Raw genomic sequence first — 25,111 nt, 5'->3', positions numbered from 1 at the left:
TTTGAAACAAAGATTCTCACACCATGTTCACAACGGCAAGTAATGTTTTAGCATGTGATTTAACAATTCTTTGGAGTCGGTCTCAAATAGAAGATCGATCTTTCACTCCATAGAACTACATTTACATAATTTCGATAGAGTTCAAAGCGAAGATAAGGTACACTTCCTTCAAAATTGAGGGCTACATTGACACTACAATGTTTAATATAAATGCCTAATCTTTGTACTGTGTAGTCAATGTTAAAGTGCCCCAATCATTCCACATGCAAATAGGAACACAGGTAATGTTCGGGAAAAGTGCCGATAGAGCGGCAGATGAAAATGAAAACCTCGCATAGATTTCAAGAAACAATGCAAATTTAGTAGAATTTGCTCAAATCTTTAAAATGTCCTCTAGAGAAAGCCATAAAGAGCACTGAGGACATGGGAATCCCTCGTTTCCCTCTGTAATGGACTACATCTTAGTGCATCACAAACTTTCAAGACAACTAAAGAGTCAAAAAGCTTTTTCATTAAAAAAAAGCTTCAAAGTTTTAAAAACCTTCCCTTAATAGACATATAACATTTCAAAATTGCGAAGGCAAATCGGAAAAACCACCTTTGATTGCAAGGAACAAGGTTTGTCATATCTAATTGCCATGAATGACCAGCATAAAGAATATTATTTACCCTGAATTTGATGCCTTTTCCAAAATGCGACAGACTAAAAGTCTTTCAAAACTTTATTTGCTTGGAAATAACAACTGCATTTTTTACACACTATTCACAAAACTACATGCTTAGAACATGCAAGGGACAATGCATCCAATGTCTTTAATCTTCTATTGGATCTTCAGGAGCATCTTCCACTTTGCGCCTTATCACAAGAACAGGACAATCTGCATGCTTTGTGACGTATTCACTGACCGTCCCTACAAAAATCCTACACAAATGCATGAAAAGTCTCTCTCTCTCTCTCTCTCTCTCTCTCTCTCTCTCTCTCAATTTATAAACTAGAGGAGTAAGAATAAATACCACCAGAAAGAAATCTGAGACAATGTGGAGTAAAACAGCTTCTTCTGTAACAGAATAGCAAAACCTAAATCTCATAGAGACCCAAAGAGGATCACACCATCGGTAATCTCAAACTCTGACCGAAAAGGGTATTTTTCCTATTGCCTTCTTTAAATATGTACTGCATATTTTTATTTATTTTATTTTACCTATTTCCCCGAAACCCTTGAAAAGATCCAAGTGGACATCACGTGGCCAGTGTGAAATGACTGCGGCCGAATGGGTTTCTCATATCGGGTGTCTAGGTCGGTCAGCAGTCTGGGATTGGTCCGACCAGTTAGCACTGAATTTTGATGAGTATGGAACTCTGTGTGGGGCGTGCGCCAGATGGAATTTGCGCCCCTTGGCAAGTCACAACTTTATAAGTTGGTGGGTACTAGGAATTCACTCAAAAGAGGCAAACTGGACACGTGGCAGTAGGAGAGCAACCTGTAGGTCAACACACACACTTCAGGCTCTCATCCCAAGAGGGGGCACCCGAAAATGAGGGACGAGGCTGCACAACTTTATAAGTTGGTGGATACTAGGAATTCACTCAAAAGAGGCAAACTGGGCACATGGCAGTAGGAGAGCAACCTGTAGGTCAACACACACACTTCAGGCTCTCATCCCAAGAGGGACACCCGAAAATGAGGGACGAGGCTGAAATTTATCATTGTGACCTACACAGAGAGAGAGAGAGAGAGAGAGAGAGAGAGAGAGAGAGAGAGAGAGAGAGAGTGTGTGTGTGTGTGTGTAAGTAGTGGGTGCAAGATCACAACTTTAATGGAAAGCTTGCCTTCTCCTTTGTCTCATGTAGCGCGATCATTCGCTCTCGTGCATCTCTCTCCCCCCTTTGCACATATGGTAATGCCCCACTAGTTGGACTACTCAAATGATCATGTACAGTTCTGAGGATTTTATGCATGTTTGCCAAGGCAAGAGCCTTTTGAATAGGTACTTTTGGATAGGTACTGGATTAGCTAATTGCTAATCCTCCACAGATATACACAATTCCATAGCGAAAGATCACAAATTTGGAGAGTTTTCTCATGTGAGAACTTGTCCAAATTACAGCGTGCGGGAGCCCTTGAGACACGCATAGACGTGTTCACTCCATTAAAAACAATCCTAAACAGAGAATTACAGCCTGCTGTGTTTTTCTGCAGGTTTAGGGTTTCGCACCTAAGCTGCAAAAGAACACCAAGGGAGCCTCGGGAAGGCTTTGGAATGCTTAGACAGGGCTTTGGGCACCTAACACTGACTAAACAGGCAAGTACAGCACGCTGAAATTCTGGTACAGCTCGCCCATAAGCTTATGAAATGCGAGAGAATTCGTCCTAGAGGTGTACTTTTGACCTACAAGGGTTTTGGCGCCATTATGCTGCCGAAATCAGGTAGGAAACCTGCGATTTCAGCCCTTGACAGGTTTGGACAGCTTGGTGAGAGTTTGATCTACGTGTTCGGATAGTCCATTTTCAATTAAACAAAGAACTACTAAAAGGGGCGCCAATCTTTGTGTCCTACAGGGTGTCAGTCTTCGTGTGAGCAGCGACATTCTAGCCGCCAGAGGCCTCTGTGTTCTCTTTTCTTCTAAGTGTTCTCTGTAAAGTAAACACGTATTGAATTAGTACCGCCCTCTACGGTGTATAGGCCGGTTCGAAATCGTGACTTTTTCTTCAAAAAGTACAGCGTTGATTGTTGTGGGTGAAAGCAACACGGAGCTTGTCAATATGGCAGAGAAGTGACACCAAGTACCTGAAGAAGAATCTTCCTCACATGACACAAAGAAAGTTCCTTCAACTCTTTAAGAAGAGGACAGGTTGTTCAGAGCTCGATTGCGTAGCTGCATGGAAATGTTTCAGCAGTTGGCTAACAACCCAAGGACAGGAATTTCAAGGCTCCTACACAGGGTTTTCAGGCTCCGACACAAGGCATCACTGAGCCGTTGCAAGAAAAAGAGATTTCCAATGCACAAAGGTCTCGTGATGCTGGAGGGAAAGCCCATGTGATTGAGCAACCAACGGTGTCCATTGATTCCAAGCAATTTGCTTTATCTAAAGAGACACCGTTTGTGAATGGTCAAGGGAGTAATAAGCAAGCTTTGCCTCAGACCCTTCCGTTACCTACTTCATATCTTGGTTATTTTGAAGGTGGTTCAGTGTTTCAAGCTATGGGTGGACCTTCCACAGGTTACATGCCAAAGAATGTGTTTGGGACAATGCAAACAGGTATGCTTAACCCTATGTACGGGAACATGGGTGTCCAACCAGGTTTTCAAGGTGCCCATGGCCAGTTTCAAGTGCCTAAGGTATCTTTCAGGCTCGCTGCTGCTCCCGCTCTCCCCTCCCCTCCCATGCCAGTCAGCTCACACTGCCCTAGCCCCTTCGCCCTTGCTGCCCCTTGCCCTCGTGCTCCCGCTACCCCAGCCCAATCGCCCTCGCTCTCCCATTTCGCCCTCGTTTTCCCCAATGGCGCAGCCCGTCCTTTGCGCCATTGTCCGCCCCATTGGCAGCTGCTTCCTGCCGCCCAGCCTCCGCTTCACACCCTCCCCTTCCTCCCCAAATCCCCCCGCCTCACTCCTTTTCTGTCACTCCCATCCTTTTGCTTGTGGGCTGATTTTTCAGCCTATTGGTAATCGCCTTCGCCCCTTTCCCTTGCCGCCCGCCAACCTAACCTCTCCTGCTTATCAGGCCACGCCAGCACATTCGACGTGCTTGGTCCAGCGGGAACTGCCCCTCGCATCGTCGTTTCTCCCCACAACAACAGACACAGATGGAGGCTCAAGCTCCGCCACAGAGGAACTCCAATGAAGTCCCCTCGCCCGACCCCGCTTAGTCCACCATTCGACTTGCTCTTTCACCAACAGAGCAAGCGAGCCTAGCCGCAGAGGTAGAGCGCCTGCGGGCGACTTCTGTCATCTGCAAGATTCTCGGCACCAGACCTAGCAGAGAAGAGCTGCGTGATCTTCTCCAGGCCCGCCTTCTCGCAGAGATGGGCAAGATCTAGGATGTTCTGATCCTCGGACGAGGCTACTATCAGATCGAGTTTGAGACCTCCGAGATGGCGTCCAAGGTCATCGCCATGAACCCCTTGACCATCCGAGCAGTTCGAGCCCACTTTCGATAGTGGAGACATGGTTTTGACCCTGCTTCAGGTGTTCTGGTGCAGGAGGTAGACATTCCCATCTCCGTCTGCTTTCCTAGTTTGCGGAGAGAGTACCTACCACTTTTGTCCAGGATAGGCTCACTGATTAGGACTGTCCTGGAGACACCTCGCACAGCACCCTCATTAGCTGCCAAGGCAGCCGGTATTCCCTCAGTTCGCGTTCTGGTTAGGGACACTCACACTCTCCCGAAGGTCATCCTTCTTCCTCGAGAGAGTGGGGGTTGGTTTAGACAGAGTGTGGAGTACTCAAGCCTCCCAAATCAGTGCTTCATTTATCGACAGATGGGCCATCTTGCAAAGGCCTGTCCACAGAGGAGGCCCTGACCTACACCACAGGCCCAGCCCCAGCCTTCGAGGGCTGGCCAGCAGCACAGCAGGTAGAGACACAGAGCACACAGGCAGAGCCACCCTCCGAGCCTGGGGCTCCAGTGGAGGAGGGATGGCAGCAGGTTCGTGGTCGGCGACGGCAGGGGCCACAGCGACAGCCTGGCACTCAGAGTGGTCCTCAAGCACCTGCCCAGTAGCAGTGGGTTCCCACGGGGAACCGATTTGGTCCTCTTGAGCAAGACGAGGTCCCTGTTCCAGCCTCCACCTCAGCTTCACCCTCGATAGCCCCCCCTCCCCCCGAGTTCCCCGCCCCCCCCGTCTCTCCTCCTCGCCCCCCTACTTTTGCCGATCCCCCTCGCCCCTCTTCTCCCCTCCCCCCCCCTTGCTCCACCCCTCCCTCTCACTCCAGTCCCACAGTCGACCCAAGGAGCAGGGCCATCCTCGGCTACTAGGAGATCTCTTGGCAGCGCCTTTGCAACGAGTCGCTTAACGAGAGAGGGACAGCCTTTCTTGCGACCCTCTCTTCTGGTACAGACGTCTCCCTTTGCAGCAATCCCTCGTGGTCTGACGTGCTTCGACATTCGGCGCCGATGGGACTTCTTTGCCTACGACTTTACACGCTTTCTCGGCGACCCCTCATCAGACCTTGAGGCAGCCTGCTTCACGGTTCCTTGCATCTAGGGAGATAGAGGCCTTGGACTTAGCGGTTGGCTTCTCTTTTCCCCTTTACAGCAGGAACCAGACTGAGCGGACTCTCGACTCAGTGTTGGAATGGCTACAGACACAGGCCCTAGAGTTCTCTCACCACATGGGAGACCTAGGAGTTACATACTTCCTTCAGACTCTTTGGCCATTGGCCAAGTTTGTTGTGACCCCTCTAGATGCAGCAGGATGTACACACATTGTGGTTCACTTCTTTGCTCATACACAGTGCCCGCCATGCTATGTACACATTCATGAGGACTCCTAGACAGAGGAGGTTGCTCTTCGCACGGCTCAGTCTACTTGGGCTTGGGCCAGGCACTCTTTGCAGTCACGCCTATCGAGAGGACGCTCGGATGCGGATTACTTCCCATTCAAGCCAGCCTCGAAGATAGCACGTTTAGCTGCTGCAGCAATATCTGTTCTCTCTCGCTCCCCATGAGGATCGTCTCATGGAACATGCAGGGATTAGGTGGGTCCCAGTTTCAGCGTCAGAGGGGCCGACTGCGTCAGGAGCTTCAATGATGCCTTGTGGGAGGAGAGATTGACCTCCTTATGCTACAGGTGCATCATCTGTGTGAGAGCCGCATTAGACGTTGTGGTCAGCTCTTGCGTGGACGATATGATACTTTTTGGTCAGCTGCTTTTGGACCTGGAGGCATCCAGGGTGGGGTATGTATGACTATTGCGGATTCTTTGCAGCAGGCCATTGTGGGCAGAGGATTATTGTGCCAGGCAGGGCTCAGTGGATTACTACGCAGGTTTAGGGTTGTGCCTCGAGGGCTTCCTGAACATCTATGCGCCCAATGTGGCGAGTGCACGAGCAGATTTTGGTCACAGATTGTTGAGTCTCTGCCGCAGGCAGAGCAGCGGTGCATAGGGAGTGACTTCAACATGTTGGAGGACCCCTCTGACAGGATTGGTGGGAGCCATGCTACTGTGCATGGAGTTGAGCTCGCAGCTTGGGAGAGGTTTTGTATGACTGAGGGTTTCGGATGTGTGGCAGCATTCTAGCTTTGTGAGGCCCCAAGACAGCCTGGCCTTCTCTCATTCGGACCACAAAGTGGGAGGAGTGAATTTATCACGGATAGATCGCTTCTACACTGGTGACAACTTCTGTGACTTGGGTTGGACAGTTGGCATTTTGGCAGGGACTTCCTTCTCGGACCATGCACCAGTGATCTTCACCGTGGCAGATAGGCAAGGGGGGGGGGGGGGGGGGGGGGAGCACGATGCTTCGCATCCTTGAGACTGTCTTGCTAGACTCTACACTCAGAGAGCGAGTGGAGGCTCTTTGGACAGAGAACCTAGACTTGCACGATTCTCATGCTGACAGAGTGGCTTCAGGACTAGCTTAGCTTAGTCGATTCTTTCTTCAGGAGTCTTTGGCTTGCCTAGCTGCAGCGAGAGAGGAGGAGTAGCATCTCCGACGGGCGTTGCTTCCTTGCAAAGGATGCAGAGCAGCATTTAGACAGTCCTTGGTTGGAGGAGCAGGTACAACAGGCTCGCCAGGAGCTTGTTAGCACTGAGAAGCGACGCCATGAGTTTGCTTTCCATCGACAGGCATCTCAGTGGATTCAAGTGGGTGACAGAGTGACTGCTGCTTTCTTTGAGGCAGTGGGACCTCGGCATACGCATGCCAAGGTCAATTAGTTGAGGAGGCCCGACGGGTCAGTTGCTTCTGAGCCACAGGGCATGCATGCAGTTGCTACTAACTTTTACCGTCACTTACTATCTACAGAGCCTCAGTCAAAGCGTCAGGATGCATGCAGAGAGCAGGTGTGGGCACAGATGCCTTGTCTTGTGACTGAGGAGATGCACCAGAGGCTTGAGCTGCCACTTCAGCTTGAGGAGTTGCACATGGCTCTTAGTGCACTCCCCCGTGGTAGCTGTCCAAGGGAGGATGGCTTGACTCCCAGTTTTTTCTTGGAGTATTGGGACTTGCTTGGCCCAGATCTCTGTGGTGCTTTTCAGTACATCTTGCACACAGGAGAGATGCGTGACAGCATGAGTGAGGGCCTGATCTACCTCATTCCCAAGGGGGTGGCTCCTTGGATGAGATTCGACAATGGTGCCCCATCACCATCCTCAACTCAGCCTACAAAATCCTTGCCAAGGCTCTGAGTTTGAGAATTCAGCCACTTCTAGAGAGCCTTATACATGGGACTCAGACAGGTTTTGTCAAGGAGCGTAGTATCCTTGACAACATCTTTACTTTTTGGGAGGCTTCTACCCTAGCGCGGCTCCGCGGTGAGGATCTGGTGATTCTTCTTCTCGATTTTGAGAAGGCCTACGACAGAGTTGACTAGGACTTTCTGGAGGGCACTCTACGCAGGATGGGCTTTTCAGATGCTTGGATCAGAGGGGTGTCAGCTTTGTACAGACGGGCATACAATCAGGTGCTTTTGTCAGGAGGTAGAGGTGATCGTTTCATGCTCACACATTCGTCAGACAGGGCTTCCCTCTTGGCCCCTTCCTCTTTCTGTTCTATGCTGAGGCGATGAACAGGTTTTCACAGCAGGTTGGTTTACGGGGCTTAGCACTCCCGATTCGGGGAGATGAGTACTGGACGCTAAGTTTGCAGACGACTCAGCTTTGTACTTGGATGGCCAAGAGGCCAACCTTCACAAGTGTGAGCAGGCTCTTGAGACCTTCTGTTGTGCATCTGGCGCACTGATCAACTGGAGAAAGACAGTGGCTTTCTCAGTTGGTAGTGCTCCCATGCCCGATTGGATGCCAGGTGAGGGTTTCAGGTAAATTCCCCCAAGGACAGCAGTTCGGTACTTGGGTTGTCAGGCTGGTTTGGACTTGTCTCCCAAGCACCAGATTGCTCCCCTCCTGTCTATCAGGAGGAAGTTGTTACATTCGAGCTCCACACCACTTTCTCTTGCAAGCAGAGTTGTAGTGGCCAACCAAGTGTTGTTGGCTACTATGTGGTACATCACTTCTTGTTGGATCTTCTCGAGTTCTTGTATCAGCCAGGTAGAGAGGCTAATCAAGAACTTCCTTTGGTCAGGGCGTGACACTCATAGCCTGGGCCAAAGTGGCTTGGCAGATCATCACTCTTCCTTGTTCTCAGGGAGGGCTAGGGATCATAGACCGAGCACAGCACAGCAGAGCCCTTCTTGGGAAGTTCATCGTCAGAGGACTCCTTCCAGGTGAGGAGCCCTGGAAGGAGTTCTTGCTACAGCGGCTTCGTGCTAGGGTGCCTTAGGCAGGAGGCCCCTGGCGACCCTCGACCAGATGGATCTTCACAGAGATGCGTAGAGTTGGCTTGAGCAGGAGACTGGAGGACCGCTTCACTGTGAGTTTGCTTCGATCTTGGGAGCATTTGCGGCGAGGCTTGGAGCAGCGTTAGCCTACTTGCACGGAGGAGCGCATGGGACAGCCCCTTGTTTGGAACCCCATGGTTAGCACTCAGAGAGTGCCACTAGGTTGGTAGTCCGCCTCATGTTTTCCTCGGGTCCCATGTCAACGGGTCCAGCACGCTCTCTAGGTGACTGGTTACAATTTTCAAGCTTGACAGAGGAGCTACAGGGCCTTCAGTTACAAGGCATGAGAGGGGTGCAGAGCATGTGCCAGGACATCTGAGAGGCAATACCAGTTGAGTGGCTCACACCTCTCAAGCCAGCAACGCCCAAATGGATGGGAGCCTTCACGCGAATGGAGGTTCTCATCTCAGTTCGGGCTTGCTCAGAGACTGTACGCTCCCTATTTTTCGAGTTATAGGGTGAGGGACGCTGACAGCGAGTTGCAATAGAGGCCCCACAGTCGGCAAAGTGTTGTTTTCAGAGGATCCGAGTGGTGGGCATCTGTGGGAAGACTTGTGTCATCGATCCTGACCAAGCAGCTGTTGAGACTGGACACTGGAGATTGTGGGCTTGGGAGAGTTGTTCACTAGCACGGGTACAGTGGGATCCTAGAGAGTGGCTTTAGAGGGACCCTTTCTCCTCTGCAGACCACGTAGGTGTCCCTTTCTTTCACTACACTCTTCGACTGGGACGTCACATACTGGCAGCACAGAGAGAGGCTCGCCCTGCTGCAGCGCCTCATTGGCAGGAAAGGGTCTCACAGCTGAGTTTTTGGCAGCTTTTTGGGAGAGGTTGTGGGACTCCACACAGCCGAGGCAAGTCACTTTGTTTCAGTGGCTGGTCGCACACAGAGCTACAATAGTTGGGAGCTGGCTTGTACATAGTGGTCTCTCGGCCACATGTGCAGCTTGTGACCATCTTGTGGAGAGTCAGCGTCACTGTCTTTGGGACTGTCCTTTGGCACAGCAGGTGTGGCTTCGTGTTCTTCGGCTGATGCCTGCTCTTTCCACGGCTCGGCAGTACACTTGGGGGGCAGCTGCTTGGTCCACTCTCACGGGCCCGGCACTTCAGTTTGAGCTATCTTCCACCAACAGGATGATAGTGATGCAGGAGGGAGCCTGCCACAGAGCTTACTCCACAAGAGTGGTGCAATGAGAGAGAGGAGTGCTGGGAGCTCATCAGTGGCCTGACACTCTGGTTCATCTCGCGGGCCCGCTGCTTCCGCATCTTTGAGGCTCGCCTTATACCACCAGCAGAGACTGTTCGCGAGCTTTGGCTAGAGCTGATCCACACTCTTAGAGGAGAGCTCAAGAGACTCCAGGGCAGCTCCGACCGCATGCGGGAGCGTAGAGAGGATTTCCTTGGACTCTGGCATCCCGGGCCTTTTTTCACCATGGTCCACGGTGTACTCAGCTGGCACTACCGTCCACCTCTGTGGCTTTTCCCTCCTCCCATTTCTTGATTTAGCCTCATTGTACATATGCTGTTTTTTCATTGGGAGAGTCTCCCCATCATGGTTGTTGTAGCCCTCTCTTGTAGAGGTGGTTGTAGCCCTATGGGCAGTTTCATTAACTAATAGAAGGATCTTTTTCTCAGGAAAAAAAAAAATCAAGTGCCTGAAACACAGTTTGTTCGTGCCCAAAATGCAGATATGACAAGTAAAACAGGTGTTGTGAGTGTTGGAATGGACAATCGTGGAGCACCATTGTTGCGAGCACCTGCTTATGACAACGTGACTCCTTTGAGTCAGCCTAAGGATTACAAGGAAGATGGGCAGGGAGTGACGTTTGAAACTTTCAGAGGCACTAAGGATCAACTAAAGGCTTTGACCTTCATACAGCAGTTTGAGGCACTAAGGATCAACTAAAGGCTTTGACCTTCATACAGCAGTTTGATGCAGCTTATGCTGGAGGGAAATTCAGAGAGTCTTCGAAGATACAAAAGGCTGCCACTTTCTTGAAAGGGAATGCGCTTCAATGGTGAACAACATTGTTGAATCACGCTCAAGCCCCTACAATGTGGGTCTAAGTCCAAATAGCTTTTTGCACCTTCATGGCTTACAAACAATTTTGAAGTGGATATCACGACAGAATGCCACGAGTTGAATGCTAAACAATGTGTGAATCTTTAAGAGTACAATAAACATTTCTGAGCCGCACTGTCCCCAGTAATGTCCTAATGGTTTGTGCCATTGTCAGAACAGATTGAGAAGTAACGTTGCAAATTGCCCAAGAAAATCAGGGACTACATTACGAAGACTACTGTCATGAATATGGCGCAATTGATTGAGAATGCGAGTGGCCAGCAATCTGTCGAAGGGAGATTCCGATGGATTTAATAGCAACAAGAGAGGGTCCCAAGGCAAACAGTTTTCAGCCAAGGGCAATACTGCAGCAAAGTCCTATGAGCCTCCCACAAAGAAACCCTCCACTGATGCAATTGACACGTCCAAGAAGCAGTTTAATTTTCTTCAGGGCAAGGACAAGGACAGAAAAGGCATTTTTCTTGCAAACCTTTGAAGAAACGAAAGATCTAAGAGAGACCAAGAAATGCTACATTTGTGAAGAGGAGTGACATTTTGCGAATAAATGCCCATAGAAGAAGTCACAGGATAAGGATGATAAGTCAGAGCATAAAGGAAAGAAGCCAAAGCCGAGTGCAAGACTTGTCAAAGATTTGGTTGGTGACCAGTAAAACATATATGCCACAAAATTGTGTAGAGCTTAGGGCAAAGTTAGAGACCAAGCAGTATTGATTTTCTTTGATCCAAGAGCCCGTGCAAATTTCATATCACTAGAATTGCCATCAAAGTTGGGCATTCGTGCAGAGCAAATGGGTATGACAAGTGAAGCAAGTTTGGCATGCCCAGGTCATTTAGAGCCTGTTACTCCCATTTTGAGGAAGCTTCGTTTGCACACCCAGAGTTATGTGGATGCGGAAGAATTTCATATTATGCCACTTGAGGACTATGATGTGTTATTGGGTATCCGTGGTATTACAGGTTATATGCTATGGTGGATACTACAACGAAAAACCTTGTACATAAGAGGAAAGACTCATGTCCTTGATGTAAAGCTTAAAAGAGTTTGTTCCAGTTACTTTTGCTTCTGCTATTTCATCTGTAATAAAGAATCATCTTTCTACATACTTGATCTTTGCAAAAGAAGTACCTAAAGTTGTATCTAATTTGTCTACCTTAGATAAAGACATGTCAACTTTTCTGAGTGGTTTCAGTGATTGTTTTTCGAACTCTTTGTCAAGGGATTTACCTTCTGAGAGACCTAAAGATCATACCATAGATCTTGTGCCAAATTCTAGTCCACCGAATAGATAACCGTAGAGGGTTAGTGTAGCCCACCAAAAAGAGATTATGAGTCAGGTCAATGAGCTTTTAGAGAAGGCTAATTCAGCCCAATTCATCCCATTTTTGTTTGCATGTACTCCTATTGCAGAAGAAGGATGGTTCATGGCGCATGTGCATTGACTATTGTGCCCTAAATAACAATACCATCAAAAACAGGTTCCCTATACCGAGGATACTTGACATCCTTGATCCGCTTGAGGGAACGTCACCGTTTACCAGGATAGACCTAAAGAGTGGTGGGTATCACTAGATACGCATTAGGCTAGAAGATGTCCACAAGACTCCGTTTAGGAAAACATTTGGACTCTATGAGTTTCTTGTCATGCCATTCAATCTCACAAATTCTCCTGCCATGTTCAATAGAATGATGGACAAAATATTTATACCACATAGAAGCTTTGTGGGCACATTCTTCGATGACATGATTGTCTATTTAAAGTCTGAAGAGGAGCATAGGGATCACTTGACCGCAGTTTTCAATAAGCTACGCAAGAACACGCTACTCATTAATGCGAAAAAGAGTGAATTGTTTTTGGAAGAGATTCACTTCCTTGGACACATTGTTTCAAAGGATGGGGTACGCATGGATCCCGCCAAAGTGGAAGCAATTAGGTCATGGTTAGACTTGAAGTTCCTGCATGACATTCGAAGCTTTCTAGGCTTATGTTCCTACTACAAGAGGTTCATCTGAAATTTTGTTGAGATTGTGTAGCAAACTTGGACACCCCAAGTCAAGATTCTACCGCGACACAACGGAGATTCACTTCAAAACAGTTCACAAAGACGACACGGCCTTGCGTAGTTCCGTGCCCAGAGGCATTGGCCCCAAAGACTGGAGCCCCTTTCGGTATTTCTTTTTATATTAGTCTGTGTTGAAAGTACAAAGAGGGTCCGCAGGTCTCTCTCTCAGACTCTGCGTCCACATGCTCAGGGAAGTGAGACCCTGAGGCCATTTATAAGCTGTACAAGGGGTGCTAAAAGTAGAGCCCCAAAAATAGGTAAGTCTCAAAAGCAAAAGGCTCAAAAAGCAGCCAACGCTCTTGGTGCAAATCCGTACAGTTTGGTCAACGCTTTTTGTGCCGCAAATTGCAGAGATTTCGTACGGTAGCCACGTCAGCAGCGTGAATTACAGGCGTCCATACAGCAGCCATCTCAGCAGCTCTTGCACATAGCCCTTTTGTCCCTTCTGGCCCCTCGGCAGTTGTCCATAAGTTGGCACAACATATTATTGGTCATTGCCACGTCATCAATTTGTGACATATGCCCCTCTTGAAAGAATTGTAATCGCCCTCGATTACGCCTACAAAAAAAAAAATAGAGGCCATAAATTGTCTTAGTAGACACTGACTGTTAGTACCGACGCACTAGACTCGACACATCTAGCAATTGTACAAATTGACAGTCACATCACCGGACATCATAGGACATCACATGACAAACCACATTCAAATTCATTCCAAATCTTAGACCATGATTAATCGGCAACGTATTTAGTAATTGCATCTAGATCCAATCGGGACCTCACAGATGCCAGATTAACTAATCCTTATTGCAATCATGTCTATGGAGATTTATGAGACCAAAATGCTGCAGTCATTTTGTCTATCAATTCCTGCACTCAAACAAGTCAAGTACAAATCAATCAGTATCATTTTCATTTTCGGGAATTCCAGTTCATAAAGTCATACAGCAAAATAATATCAACCCAGCCCTGAAACCCAAACCCCCCCACTAGACCCCAGCCTTGCCTCTTGGCCCCTTTGCAGCTAGGAGATCTCTTTGCAATGCCTTTGCTACACGCCAACTGGCTTGAGAGGGACAGCCCTACTTGAGGGCACCACTTTTGATGCAAGCTTCCCCCTTTGCGTCAGTCCCATGCACGCTTTCTTGGCGACATCTTTTGACCTAGGCGCAGCTTGCTTCAGAGTTTACGTTCTTTTCCTTGAAGCTAGAGCAGATGCCTTGGACACAGCGGTTGGTTTCTCTTTTCCTTTGTGCGGCAAGGATCGCACAGAGTAGACTATGCATATAGAACTAGATTGGCTATATGTCCAAGCCCTCGAGTTCTCTCACCACATGGGGGACTTCGAAGTGACTGATTTGATAAAGACCCTTCGGCCGCTCGCCAAGTTTTTTGTGACGCTTCTTCATGCAGCAGGTTGTAGACACATTACCATACTTTTTTGCATACACCAAGAGTGCGCCTTGCTATGTATAAATACATGAGGATTCTTGGATAGAGGATGCAGCTATACGGACTGCACGCTCATCTTGGGCCTAGGTTGGACAGGCTCTTCAGACACACCTTTCTCCGTGTCACTCGGACGCAGACTACTCTCCATCCAACCTGACGTTGTTGCTCCAGCGTTAGTTTTCTCTCACTGACCCATGAGGATTGTCTCATGGAATGTGCAAGGGCTTGATCTCCAAAGGAGTAGACTGAGACATGAGCTACAACAATGCCTTGAGGTCGGCACAATAGAAATTCTTAAGGAGCATCACCTTTGTGAGAGTCGTATTCGGCATTGTGGACAAATCTTACACGGTCGCTATGAGACATTTTGGTAAGGTGCTTTTCAACCTGGAGGCATGTAGGCCCTAGGGAGGTGTATGTATAAATGTTGCAGACTCATGGCAGCAGGCCATTGTGGGAAGAGGTAATTATTGTGCCAGGCAGAGCCCAATGCGTTACTATCCATGTTCATGGTAGTCTAATGGGCTTTTTGAACGTCTGTGTCTCCAACCATGCGAGTGCACAGGCTAAGTTTTGATCACAAATTGTAGAGTCCTTGCCTCATGCAGAGCCACGGTGCATTGGGGGGGATTTCAACATGCTTGAGGACCCTTCGAATAGGACTGGAGGCAGCCATGCTACTATACACAGAGTTGAGTTGGGTGCGTATGTATGACTATGAAGGTTCCGGATGTATGGCAGAATGTAGACTCTCTCTCTCTCTCTCTCTCTCTCTCTCTCTCTCTCTCTCTCTCTCTCTCTCTCTCTCTCTCTCTCTCTCTCTCTCTCTCTCTCTCTCTCTCTCTCTCTCTCTCTCTCAATGCGATCGTCACTTGATGAGCTGCTCTGCCTGCCCGCCACTGTCCTCGCCAGCCCTACCCCACTGCGCAGCCCCTGTAAGCACCGAAGCTGTTGTAGCTACGTGGACCCCCGCCATTGCAGTGGGTCACCCCTATACGCACCATTGTAGCAAGTGTCCCGACCCATATGAATGAGTGAACCAGTCAACTTGCGGGTATCAAGAAGTGGGCTTTCCGTGCGATCGTCACCGACAAGAAACATGACGAATGCAAAGGATAAACAAACACCCCCATCCAAGATGGATACAGGTACAGGTACAAATACCAGAGTTACCCGAAACGCGGAACGGGAACGGCGACGCGGACTCTCGCGGAACGGGGGAACGGCCAGGGGTCCGCAACGGGAACGGCGCGGAACGGGAGGCATAAAAAACTCCCAAATAATGCTCGAGAAGGGAATGGGTGTGAGGGGGTGCATTTTAATTTTTGAGTCCTTGCACACCAAAAAAACACCTAATGTTCACTGCAAATTTGCAAAAAACTGCCTATTTCTTCCCATTTTTGAGAGTTGGCCGTTCCGGAGCCGTTCCAGTATCAGGTGGTCACCAGGAACGGCAAAACGTTCTGGGGCGTTCCAGCTTGGCAGAGGGGGAGGGAACGGCGTTCCGACCTTCTAGGGCCTACGGAACGCGTTCCCTGGTAACTATGACAGGTAAAGACACAGGTGCAGGAACCGAGAAATCTGTGATATGCTCGATGCAAGACATTTGGGGCTTTTTCTCATCCTTACAGGAAATGGTGATGAGGCAGGGTGAGGACATTAAAAACCTTGCACTAAAGAATCAGGAATTGGAGCACACAATCCAAATACAGAATATGAAAATGCAACATCAAGATGAGAAAATTCAGGCCCTGCAAGATACATTAAGCAAACAGGTCTCCAATGTGCAACACTCTAGCTACACACGATGAGAAGCTTGCACACATGAGTGATAATGCAACAGGAAATATGACCTCCTGGGCACATGTAGTAAGAAGTACTCCAAATGCCATGCCGCAGACACATGAGACGTATGCAAATGTAGATGACACAGAGTATAACGAGCGAGAGAAACGCAGTATCAATATTGTGATCTGAGGCATACCCGAATCTGACAATGAGAAAGTACTCATGTTGAATACGGAGGTCACAGACCTCCTTGCAAACACATTTGGCATGCATGATGTAGTGGTGTATGGGGCACACCGTGTGGGTAAGCAAAGGCCTGAGAACATCGCGCAATTGTATGCACAATGTTGGATGCACGTAAAAGAGCCATCATACTCGAAAATGCTCGCATTTATCTAAGGGACAACCCAATTTACATCAGTGAAGACAGGACACCCGCGAAACAAAAAGAAAGAAGACAAGCATATGAAGAATGAATGAAAAAGAACACCACCTCCACAGGGGCAACATCACCAGAAGCATGACAGGGGGAAACCCATGGGACCACAAACATACACATCACAAGTTGTAATTGCCGAGGTTTCCCTTGGCACAAAGGGGAGGGATTGACAGAGGTTCTACCACAAGCAGACATACTTTTTCTACTTGAAATGTGGGAACAGGACACATGTAGACTGCCAAGTATTCAAGGATATATTACACACTCGGTTTGGTGGCCTGGTACCAAGATGCGCGGTCAAGGGGGTGTTGCTATAATGTACAAGGAGGAAATGCAAAATCCGGTTAAGATATGCAAGATAGATGAACACAAACGATACTTATGGGCTGAGATATGTACATCTAGGAGATCGATGTTCATTGCGGGATGCTACATCCCACATCGGGAATCCCCGTTCTATGATTTGCATAATCTCTCCAAGAATGACCGTTTTGCCAACTTATATGCAGATATTGCAACCTACACACCAAAGGGGGCAGTGATGATACTCGGGGATCTTAATGCTCGCATAGCCAACATACAGGTTCAATTGGTTGACTACTCAATCCATCCCGCAGACAAAGATGGCGATCTCGTATTAGATGCAATGTGGGATAGATGCTCATGCGATCACCTCATGAATGAACAAGGTTCGGCTTTGATATCTATGATGAATTCTATGCAACTTGTAGTCATTAATGGCACCAAGAAATTTGCAAGCTCCAGAACATACACATGCTATACATCAAACCGTGGAAGAAGCACTAATGATTATGCATTAGTTAGCCACAATGCATTGGATTTAATTGGACACTTTAAAATTGATGCTCGGTCACCGAACTCGGACCATACTCCAATTCATGTATGTCTAGACCTCCCACAGATGCCTACACAACACCTCCAAAAGGCGACAAGTTGGGCATATCGAATGCAAGTTACAAAGAAATTTGATTATGCCACTTTTCTGGACAGCTATTTGAGTAGACAATGCATATCCCAGAACATTTCAGAAAATTCGGCTACCTTTCATCAAGCAATAGAAGAGGCAGCAAAGGTCATTATGGAGAGATCTAAAAGAGACCACCAACAAGTGAAGGGTTTGATGAAGAGTGTAAAGCAGCCAAACGCAAGCTAAAGTGCTTCAATTAGTCCATGAAGGAGTGGGAAAATGCAGCCAAGGAATACAGAATGCTGAAAAGGAAAAAGAGAAGGATGCATGAACTTTTGAAGGAGGAGCAAGAGGTGATTCGATTTAAGAAAGAACCCAAGAAAGCATGGCGCAACATGAAAGGAAAAAAGGAGGATATACTGGGAAATTTCAGCATGGACGAAATGTATGTATATGCACAAACACTCTATGCTCCCACCGATGCTCAAATAATGATGAATGCTGAAATTCAGGTTGTCACTAAGGAACCTATAACTTTTGCAGCGGCTTTGAGAGGTTTGAAAAAACTAGCCACTGGGAAAGCCTCTGACATTTTGCACTTCAACTCCAAAATGCTGAAATGGTCGGGTAATGAAGCTAAGAAATGGATACACTGCATGATGAATCAAGCTATCCACCAAGGGATGCCTGAAGATTGGCAAGAGAATTGGGTCAAAGATTTGTTTAAAGGAGGAGAGCGTAACCTACTCACGAACTACCGCACCATCATGGTGGGCTCTTGCATGGCAAAACTTTTTGGGAGTTTGATAGAAAAAGATATTAGCACATGGGTTGAAAACAGTGGAAAGAGGGCTATCGGTCAAGCAAGTTTTAGAGAAAAACATAGTACCATAGACCACTTGATTACAATCCGGATTATGATGGAAGAGGCGCGACTCAAAGGGGAGACTATGTACTGTTGTTTTGTGGACTTTAGGAAAGCATTTAATACGGTATCTCGTCATGGGTTATGGTCCAGCATGGAGACCATTGGGGTTCCCATGCATTTGAGGGTTGCGGTGGCACGCCTATACCATGCGGTTCGATGTAAACTGAAAATGCAAACAGGCTTCTCCAAAGAGTTTTTTAGCACAATAGGCGTCAAACAAGGGTGCCCTTTGTCCCCAACATTATTTGGGCTATGCATAGATGAGCTTGAGGACTTTATATGCCAAACGACGCAAGATAATGAAGATGCACCAAACATAGGCCTCATTACCTTGCTACTCCTCATTTATGCTGATGATGTGGTTCTTTTAGCGCATAGCATATCTCTTTTGCAAAAACTTTTAGATGTGGTACATGCTTTCTGCGAAGCTACAGGACTCTCAGTGAATGTCACAAAAACAAAATGTATGGCGACTTGTACACACAAATCAAAGGATCAGCCCGCCCTTATGTATGATGGGCAAGAGATTCAAGCAGTTGACAGCTTTAAATACCTGGGCATCACTATACCTTCGAATCATAGATGGGGGCAATGTGCAAAAACAAGCAAGGTATTACGAGTTTGAAAACATGTGCAAACAAAGCGTCACTAGAAGGTGGGAAATAAAGTCCATGGCTTTCAATGCGTGTGTGGTCCAAACGCTATTGTATGGGGTAGAGGTATGGGGACCAAGTATTTTGGTCAGCACATGGAATGACATTGAGAAAATTCAGAAAAAGTTCTTATGTAGACATATGGGGATAAAAACCACAACACCATACTCAGTGATGCTATTGGAGACTAGACAAAGACCATTGGAAATGCTTGCTTTGCAAAGAATACATAGATATCTCTTGAAGGTGAAGTTGATGCCTAATAACCGTTTGCCTCAAATAGCATGGGAGGTAGGATGTAAGCCGCAAAAGAACCACAAAAGCAAGTTTCTCACCTCTAGCCTTGTTGAGGACATCAGGAAATGGTTCTCTAAATGGAATGTGGGAGCATATGTGGACATGCATGTAGAGGAAGGTACCGAGCATGAGCACGAGCTGAATTTTGAACTACAATTACTTGAGGCCCTTCATAGCAAATGAAAGAATGCAATGCACAGGTCCAAGTCTAAATACTATTGCAAGCACATAAACACACGATACTCGGAAGAATACAAAACCGGGGAAACCCAAATACATATCAGGACACCCATGTCCTACCGTGCGAGACGGACCATCACCTTGATGCAGACAAGATCACACATGCTCAAAAGTGAAACGGGAGAATGGTTGAATATTGATGCAAACATGAGGAGATGCACTCAATGCAACTTGACTTCATTGGAAAATGAGGCACATGTAACCCTTGAATGTCCAGCATATACGCACATTCGGGTCGACTTTCCTCAACTTATTCAAGGATGTACTACATTTGAGGAGCTTCTCTCAAGCACACATTCCTCTCCAGTAGCACTAGGCATCTATCTTGCCAAAGTGCTAGAACATCACACCACACTCACAAACAAGATCACCACAGAATCATGACACGCCCCCTCCTTCACATGGGAAGGGGGGAGTCTCATATATGAGATTTTGGGTCCCATGGGTCATTTTGGCCCCCCGAGGACGTAAATACATCATCATCATCATCTCTCTCTCTCTCTCTCTCTCTCTCTCTCTCTCTCTCTCTCTCTCTCTCTCTCTCTCTCTCTCTCTCTCTCTCTCTCTCTCTCTAAGTTAAGACACAAACACCATATATGCTCCTACTTCTTGAGTCGGGATCTCTTCCAATTGAGGTTATGGGCATGGAAAGGGTTGTGGAGTACATGATAAAGATGCGTCAAAACCCCTCACATCGACTTCCTACAATTGCATGGGAAGCAAGCAAAAAAGTTCAAAAGACGCATAAAAGCAAGATCTTGAGCACGGGATGGATGCAAGACATAAAGAAGTGGTTTGGGAGATGGGATGCATTACACTTGCTACATGATGCTTCAATTGACTCTCAAGTGAATGAAGCTTTTCTACAACGCCAATGTATTACGGCTTGGGAGAAATCCGGTGGGTCACGCTTCATACATTACACCACCTATATTGCCCCCAACTACAAAACCATGTTCTTCGCTGAGAGAGGGAACCGTACTCACACTTACATGCTTGAGCCTATTCCCTTGTCCGCGATACGCACTATCGCAGCAATTCGGCTTAGCTTCCATTTCCTTCGATGCGAGATAGGGCGTTGGGGCAATGGAGAAGAGTCAAATCGATTGTGCACATTATGCTCACTGCAAGTTCGAGAGTCTGAGTACCACACACTACTAGAGTGCTCAGCTTTTGATCACATCCGAACTTGCTTCTCTCACATTTTCAGCCATAACTTAGACCTACACACTTTCCTCTCCCAGCCAAAGTGTGGGCTCTCCATTGCGACTCTCATCACTACAATTTTGGAGCATCGAGTCACTCATCAGCCATACACATACTACATCACATGTAACTTTGGTCCCATAGGTCATATTTGACCTCCGAGGACGATAATAAAATCTATCTATCTATCTATCTATCTATCTCTCTCACCCTGCGCGAGCCACGCCCGACTACAGCTATTGAGGATCCACAGATATGGCATGATTATGCAGAGAGACTTTACGAGGTGCCAGGACAGCCTCCTATCCCACAGCCACACGAGCCACGCCCCACGTGCTCCTCCTTCTTTACAGCACAGATGGTAGAGAGGGCCATACGCCGCATGCAGCACAGACGATCAGCTGACCATACTGGATTACAGAGTGAGCACATCATTTATGCGGCCTCCACTATATTCCCGTTGATTGCACATGTCTTCAACCGGGCTATAGGGGAGGGCTTCCCAGAGGAGTGGACACAGCACACCATAGTGCCTATCCACAAATCTGGCGACACCCTGGATCCAGGGAACTACAGGACTATCATGATTGGCCACACGATGGCCAAGCTATATGGAGCAGTACTTGAGGCACAGCTCAGCTGCTACGCAGAGATCGAGGGTTTACGAGCTCCAGGCCAGGCAGGTTTCAGACGAGCTTTCTCCACCACTGATCACATCTTCGTTCTGCGCTGCCTCATTGATGGGGCAAAGGCGCGGAAGAAGAGGCTTTACTGCTGCTTTGTGGATTTCCGCAAGGCCTTTGACACAGTCCCACGCGAGAGACTCTTCCAACACCTTCACAGCATTGGGGTACCAACAGAGATGATTTGGGCCATATATGCTCTCTACGAGAAGGTGACGGGTCGAGTTCGTTGCCCAAGCGGTTTTTCAGAGACCATTGCTAGCACCATTGGTGTTAAGCAAGGATGCCCACTCTCCCCGACACTCTTTGGGCTCTACATCGACGAGATCTCCGACTACATACTGCGAGCAGGGGGAGAGGGTAGCGACTTGGCAGGTACTCCGGTCCACATCATGTTATATGCTGATGATATTGTGTTGATTTCAGAGTCACCCGAGGGCTTGCAACGCCATCTTGAGGCCTTGGACGAATTCAGCACACACAGGGGGTTGACTGTGAACCTTGGCAAAACCAAGGTTATGATCTTTCACACATCCAGTGCAGTGAGGAGCGCTGCCACCTTCACAGCAGCAGGAGGAAAGGTTGATGTAGTCACCTCCTATGTCTACCTTGGCATCACATTCACCAGCCTACCAGGACCCTTCACTATGAGGCAGGCTGCTGCTGACAGGCTCACCCGAGGATATGCAGCTCTGGCCATGCTAGAGCGGAGATGCCACCAGGCACACTTTCAGGAACCCCGCACGAAGGGGTGGCTTTTCGACACCTTAGTCACCCCGGCCTTGATGTACTCGACGACAGTATGGGCACCAGGATTGACAGCTGACCAGTGGACACAGCTTGAGAGGCCACAGGTATGTATGATCTCACGCTTGCTCCGCAGCAAGAAGACAGTGCCACATGACATTATTAGAGCCGAGCTCGCCACACCACCCATGGTGGTAGAGGCACTATTCCAGACAGCCTGCTTCATCCAGAGGATGAGAGAGCTACCTCCTGACAGACTTACTCGTAGAGCATTTGAGGCAGCTATACAGCTATCAGAGAGTGGGCATGAGAGAGCATGGTACTCACAGGTCAGAGCATGGTTTGAGGGACACGGTCTTGACATGGAGAGCCTACCACCATTCCAGTACGACCCCCACTCACCATATGTTCACCTCTCTCGCAGTGAGAGGAACTTGGTACTGAGACAGGATCTGTGGCAGCTATACACTAGGAGAGTCTGGGAGTCACCTGGCTTGGGGACGAGGATGTCAGATTACAGAGACCAGTTTCTCACCATATTGTCCGGGGGGTTCATACAGAGACCACGCTACATGGACACATATATGCCACACAGCTCACGGGTGGCGATTGGTCAGCTGAGAGTGGCTTCACACAGGTTAGAGATTGAGATCGGGAGACATACTGGTGTTCCCAAGGAGGAGCGCGTCTGCAGAGCCTGCACAGAGGAGGTGGAGAGTGAGGAGCACTTTGTATGTAGATGCAGAGCATACACTGAGATCAGAGGCAGGTATGAGGCCCTATTCAGAGGACAGCCCACTCTCCGAGAGATCATGGACTCTCGAGATCAGAGACAGCTCGCACGGTTCTTACTAGAGATACAGACATAGTAACAGGGGACGCCCTTTTTCGGGCTTCCCGTCCCCACTTTTCCGTCCCCACTTGCCGTCCCGCTCTCTTTTTTACACTAAAAATCCATTTCAGCCCCGTCCCCCGTCCCCCGTTCCCCCGTCCCGGAATGCGTCCCTTGTGACTATGGATACAGAGCCATCGGGACACACTACTACAGCCACACACAGCTACACAGACAGAGGGGAGACAATCGCAGCTCATAGACTTCTTTCAGAGGATTACCGCCCCTCCCCCACCAGACACTCAGAGGGAAGTGACACTCCCACAGGCGGAGGTGAGCCGAGCTAGACGACGACCACGAGTCACAGGCTACAGGGGCGCGAGCTCCCACCACCGACAGATCGAGGAGATCCGAGCCCGGGAGCGCCGTGCCACTGAGGAGCGAGTGGCCCGGATGAGGGCCGACCCGACAGCTTTCATCCGGGCAGCCTTGGCACCAGACCCGCCCATGTACCACATCTTACATCCCCCCATTAGTACAGGATGGAGCTAGATAGCTTGATGCATTCTCATGATTGTACTACCTTGAGCATATAGACATGCATATACCCCTAGAGATAGAGCTCCATCCCTCCTCAGATACCCCACTACCTACACTCAGTTCAGTTTTGTATCAGTTTTTGTTTCATTTGTCTTTCCGATAGACGGATGACATACACACCATGTACATTTGATTTGTCTCATAGGCCGATTTCAGCCTGACATAGACGTTAAAAATCTTTCTTTCTTTCTTTCTCTCTCTCTCTCTCTCTCTCTCTCTCTCTCTCTCTCTCTCTCTCTCTCTCTCTCTCTCTCTCTCTCTCTCTCTCTCTCTCTCTCTCTCTCTCTCTCTCTCTCCCCCCCCTATGCGAGCTGATCTCCTACGCGAGCTGCTTCACTACGCGGGAAAGGTCCACTGGCACAAAGCAGAGGTTTGCTGCAAGTCGCAGGGTACCAAACTCTGCAAGGGCAACAAGTGCAAGTCGTGCACAAGCCACATAGGACGCAGGGCAGAGGAGACGCACGCAGAGCAGAGGAACTCACACGGGGCAGGGAGCCACGAGGAGCACAGGAACTACGGGCAGGACAGAGAGCCACGCGCAGGCACACATTCGAGCCTCTCTCTCTCTCTATAACTTTGACGCTCTGCAAGCTCCTCTACGCGTAGAAAGTCCTGTCCTACGTGCGGGACAGTTTTGCCCTATTCTCAGTCCCTCACCCTAGTACTCTAGTACGCTACCCCACATTTGTGGCTCGGGTTCGATGGATCCGCCTACCGAAGGGGAAGAGTCGGGTGTAGATAGCTACACCACCCCCAAAAAAACAACAGCTACATTTAAACGGAGAAACAGAGATACTGTACTATCACCGGGATCCTCACGAGTTGGGAAAACCTCCAGGATACATGATGAGCTAATGATGGAGAAGGTCCAGGTGATGCTCAAATCAGAGCTAAACTATATGAGGGATGACATCAGGAAGGAAATGCACGCGAGCGCTGAGAGCTACAGGAACTCCATGTATGGAGACATGATGAGAGAACTAAGGAGAGAGATGCGGGGGATACAGAATGAGGAAATTCAGATCTTGAAAACGGAAATACGAAACCTAATCAAGGCCGAAGTAAATGTAACAGAATGCGTTATGCAAAAGAAACTCGATGAGGCATGGGGAACAAATATGGAAAAGCACATGGGGGAAAAAGATGCAATAATCGAGGAGCTAAGAGGAGAACTTGCGGCTTGCAAATCTGCAACTAAGGAGAAGGGAGACGACCAACCTTCGGTGCTGAAGGAGCTCGAGGACATGAAGGATCAGATGAAAGCTCTACATGAACAGAAATCGAAAACCGCATCTTCATGGGCGGAACGTCTTTTTAAGACACATTGATGAAGCAGAGAAATGGATTGAGGATGCGAAGAAAGGAAAGGCCTAGATGCCCGAGACCACACCTACCACCACCATTATTAATATGACCATTGAGGAAGAGCAAAAAAGGAAGAATCGGGCTCTGCATGTGCGTGTCACAGGAGTCAAAGACAAAGAGAACGTAGAGGAAGAAGTGAAGGAACTGCTACAACGCATGGGCATCACAGAGCCTACTCACAAGTGCATGGAGAGTGGGCAAGAAAGGAATCAATGAGAAGGGAAGCGTAAAGGATAGGGCACTTATTCTCCGCTTCCCGAATATAGAAATAAGGAAAGAATTTCTAAAGAAGAGGCCAACTCTTAAG

General features: G+C 48.3%; 1 protein-coding gene across 2 annotated transcripts in view; it reads right to left on the bottom strand.

The window, feature by feature from the left end:
- Window positions 1-585: 585 nt before the first annotated feature.
- LOC147455787 (universal stress protein A-like protein) overlaps window positions 586-25,111 on the bottom strand; it is a 90,439-nt gene continuing 65,913 nt past the window's right edge. The window contains exon 4 of one of the 2 annotated variants that reach the window (XM_086514448.1): window positions 586-911. In XM_086514448.1, the coding sequence (XP_086370574.1) occupies window positions 899-911 (13 nt within the window). In that variant the 3' untranslated portion in view covers window positions 586-898. Of the gene's footprint in view, window positions 923-25,111 lie in introns of both variants that reach the window. The other variant, XM_086514447.1, reaches the window with a different exon arrangement.

This window comes from Adiantum capillus-veneris, chromosome 6 (genome assembly GCF_014529385.1).
Source record: "Adiantum capillus-veneris isolate H3 chromosome 6, ASM1452938v2, whole genome shotgun sequence".
NCBI lineage: Eukaryota > Viridiplantae > Streptophyta > Polypodiopsida > Polypodiales > Pteridaceae > Adiantum > Adiantum capillus-veneris.
This window is presented reverse-complemented; position numbering and strand designations above follow the sequence as displayed.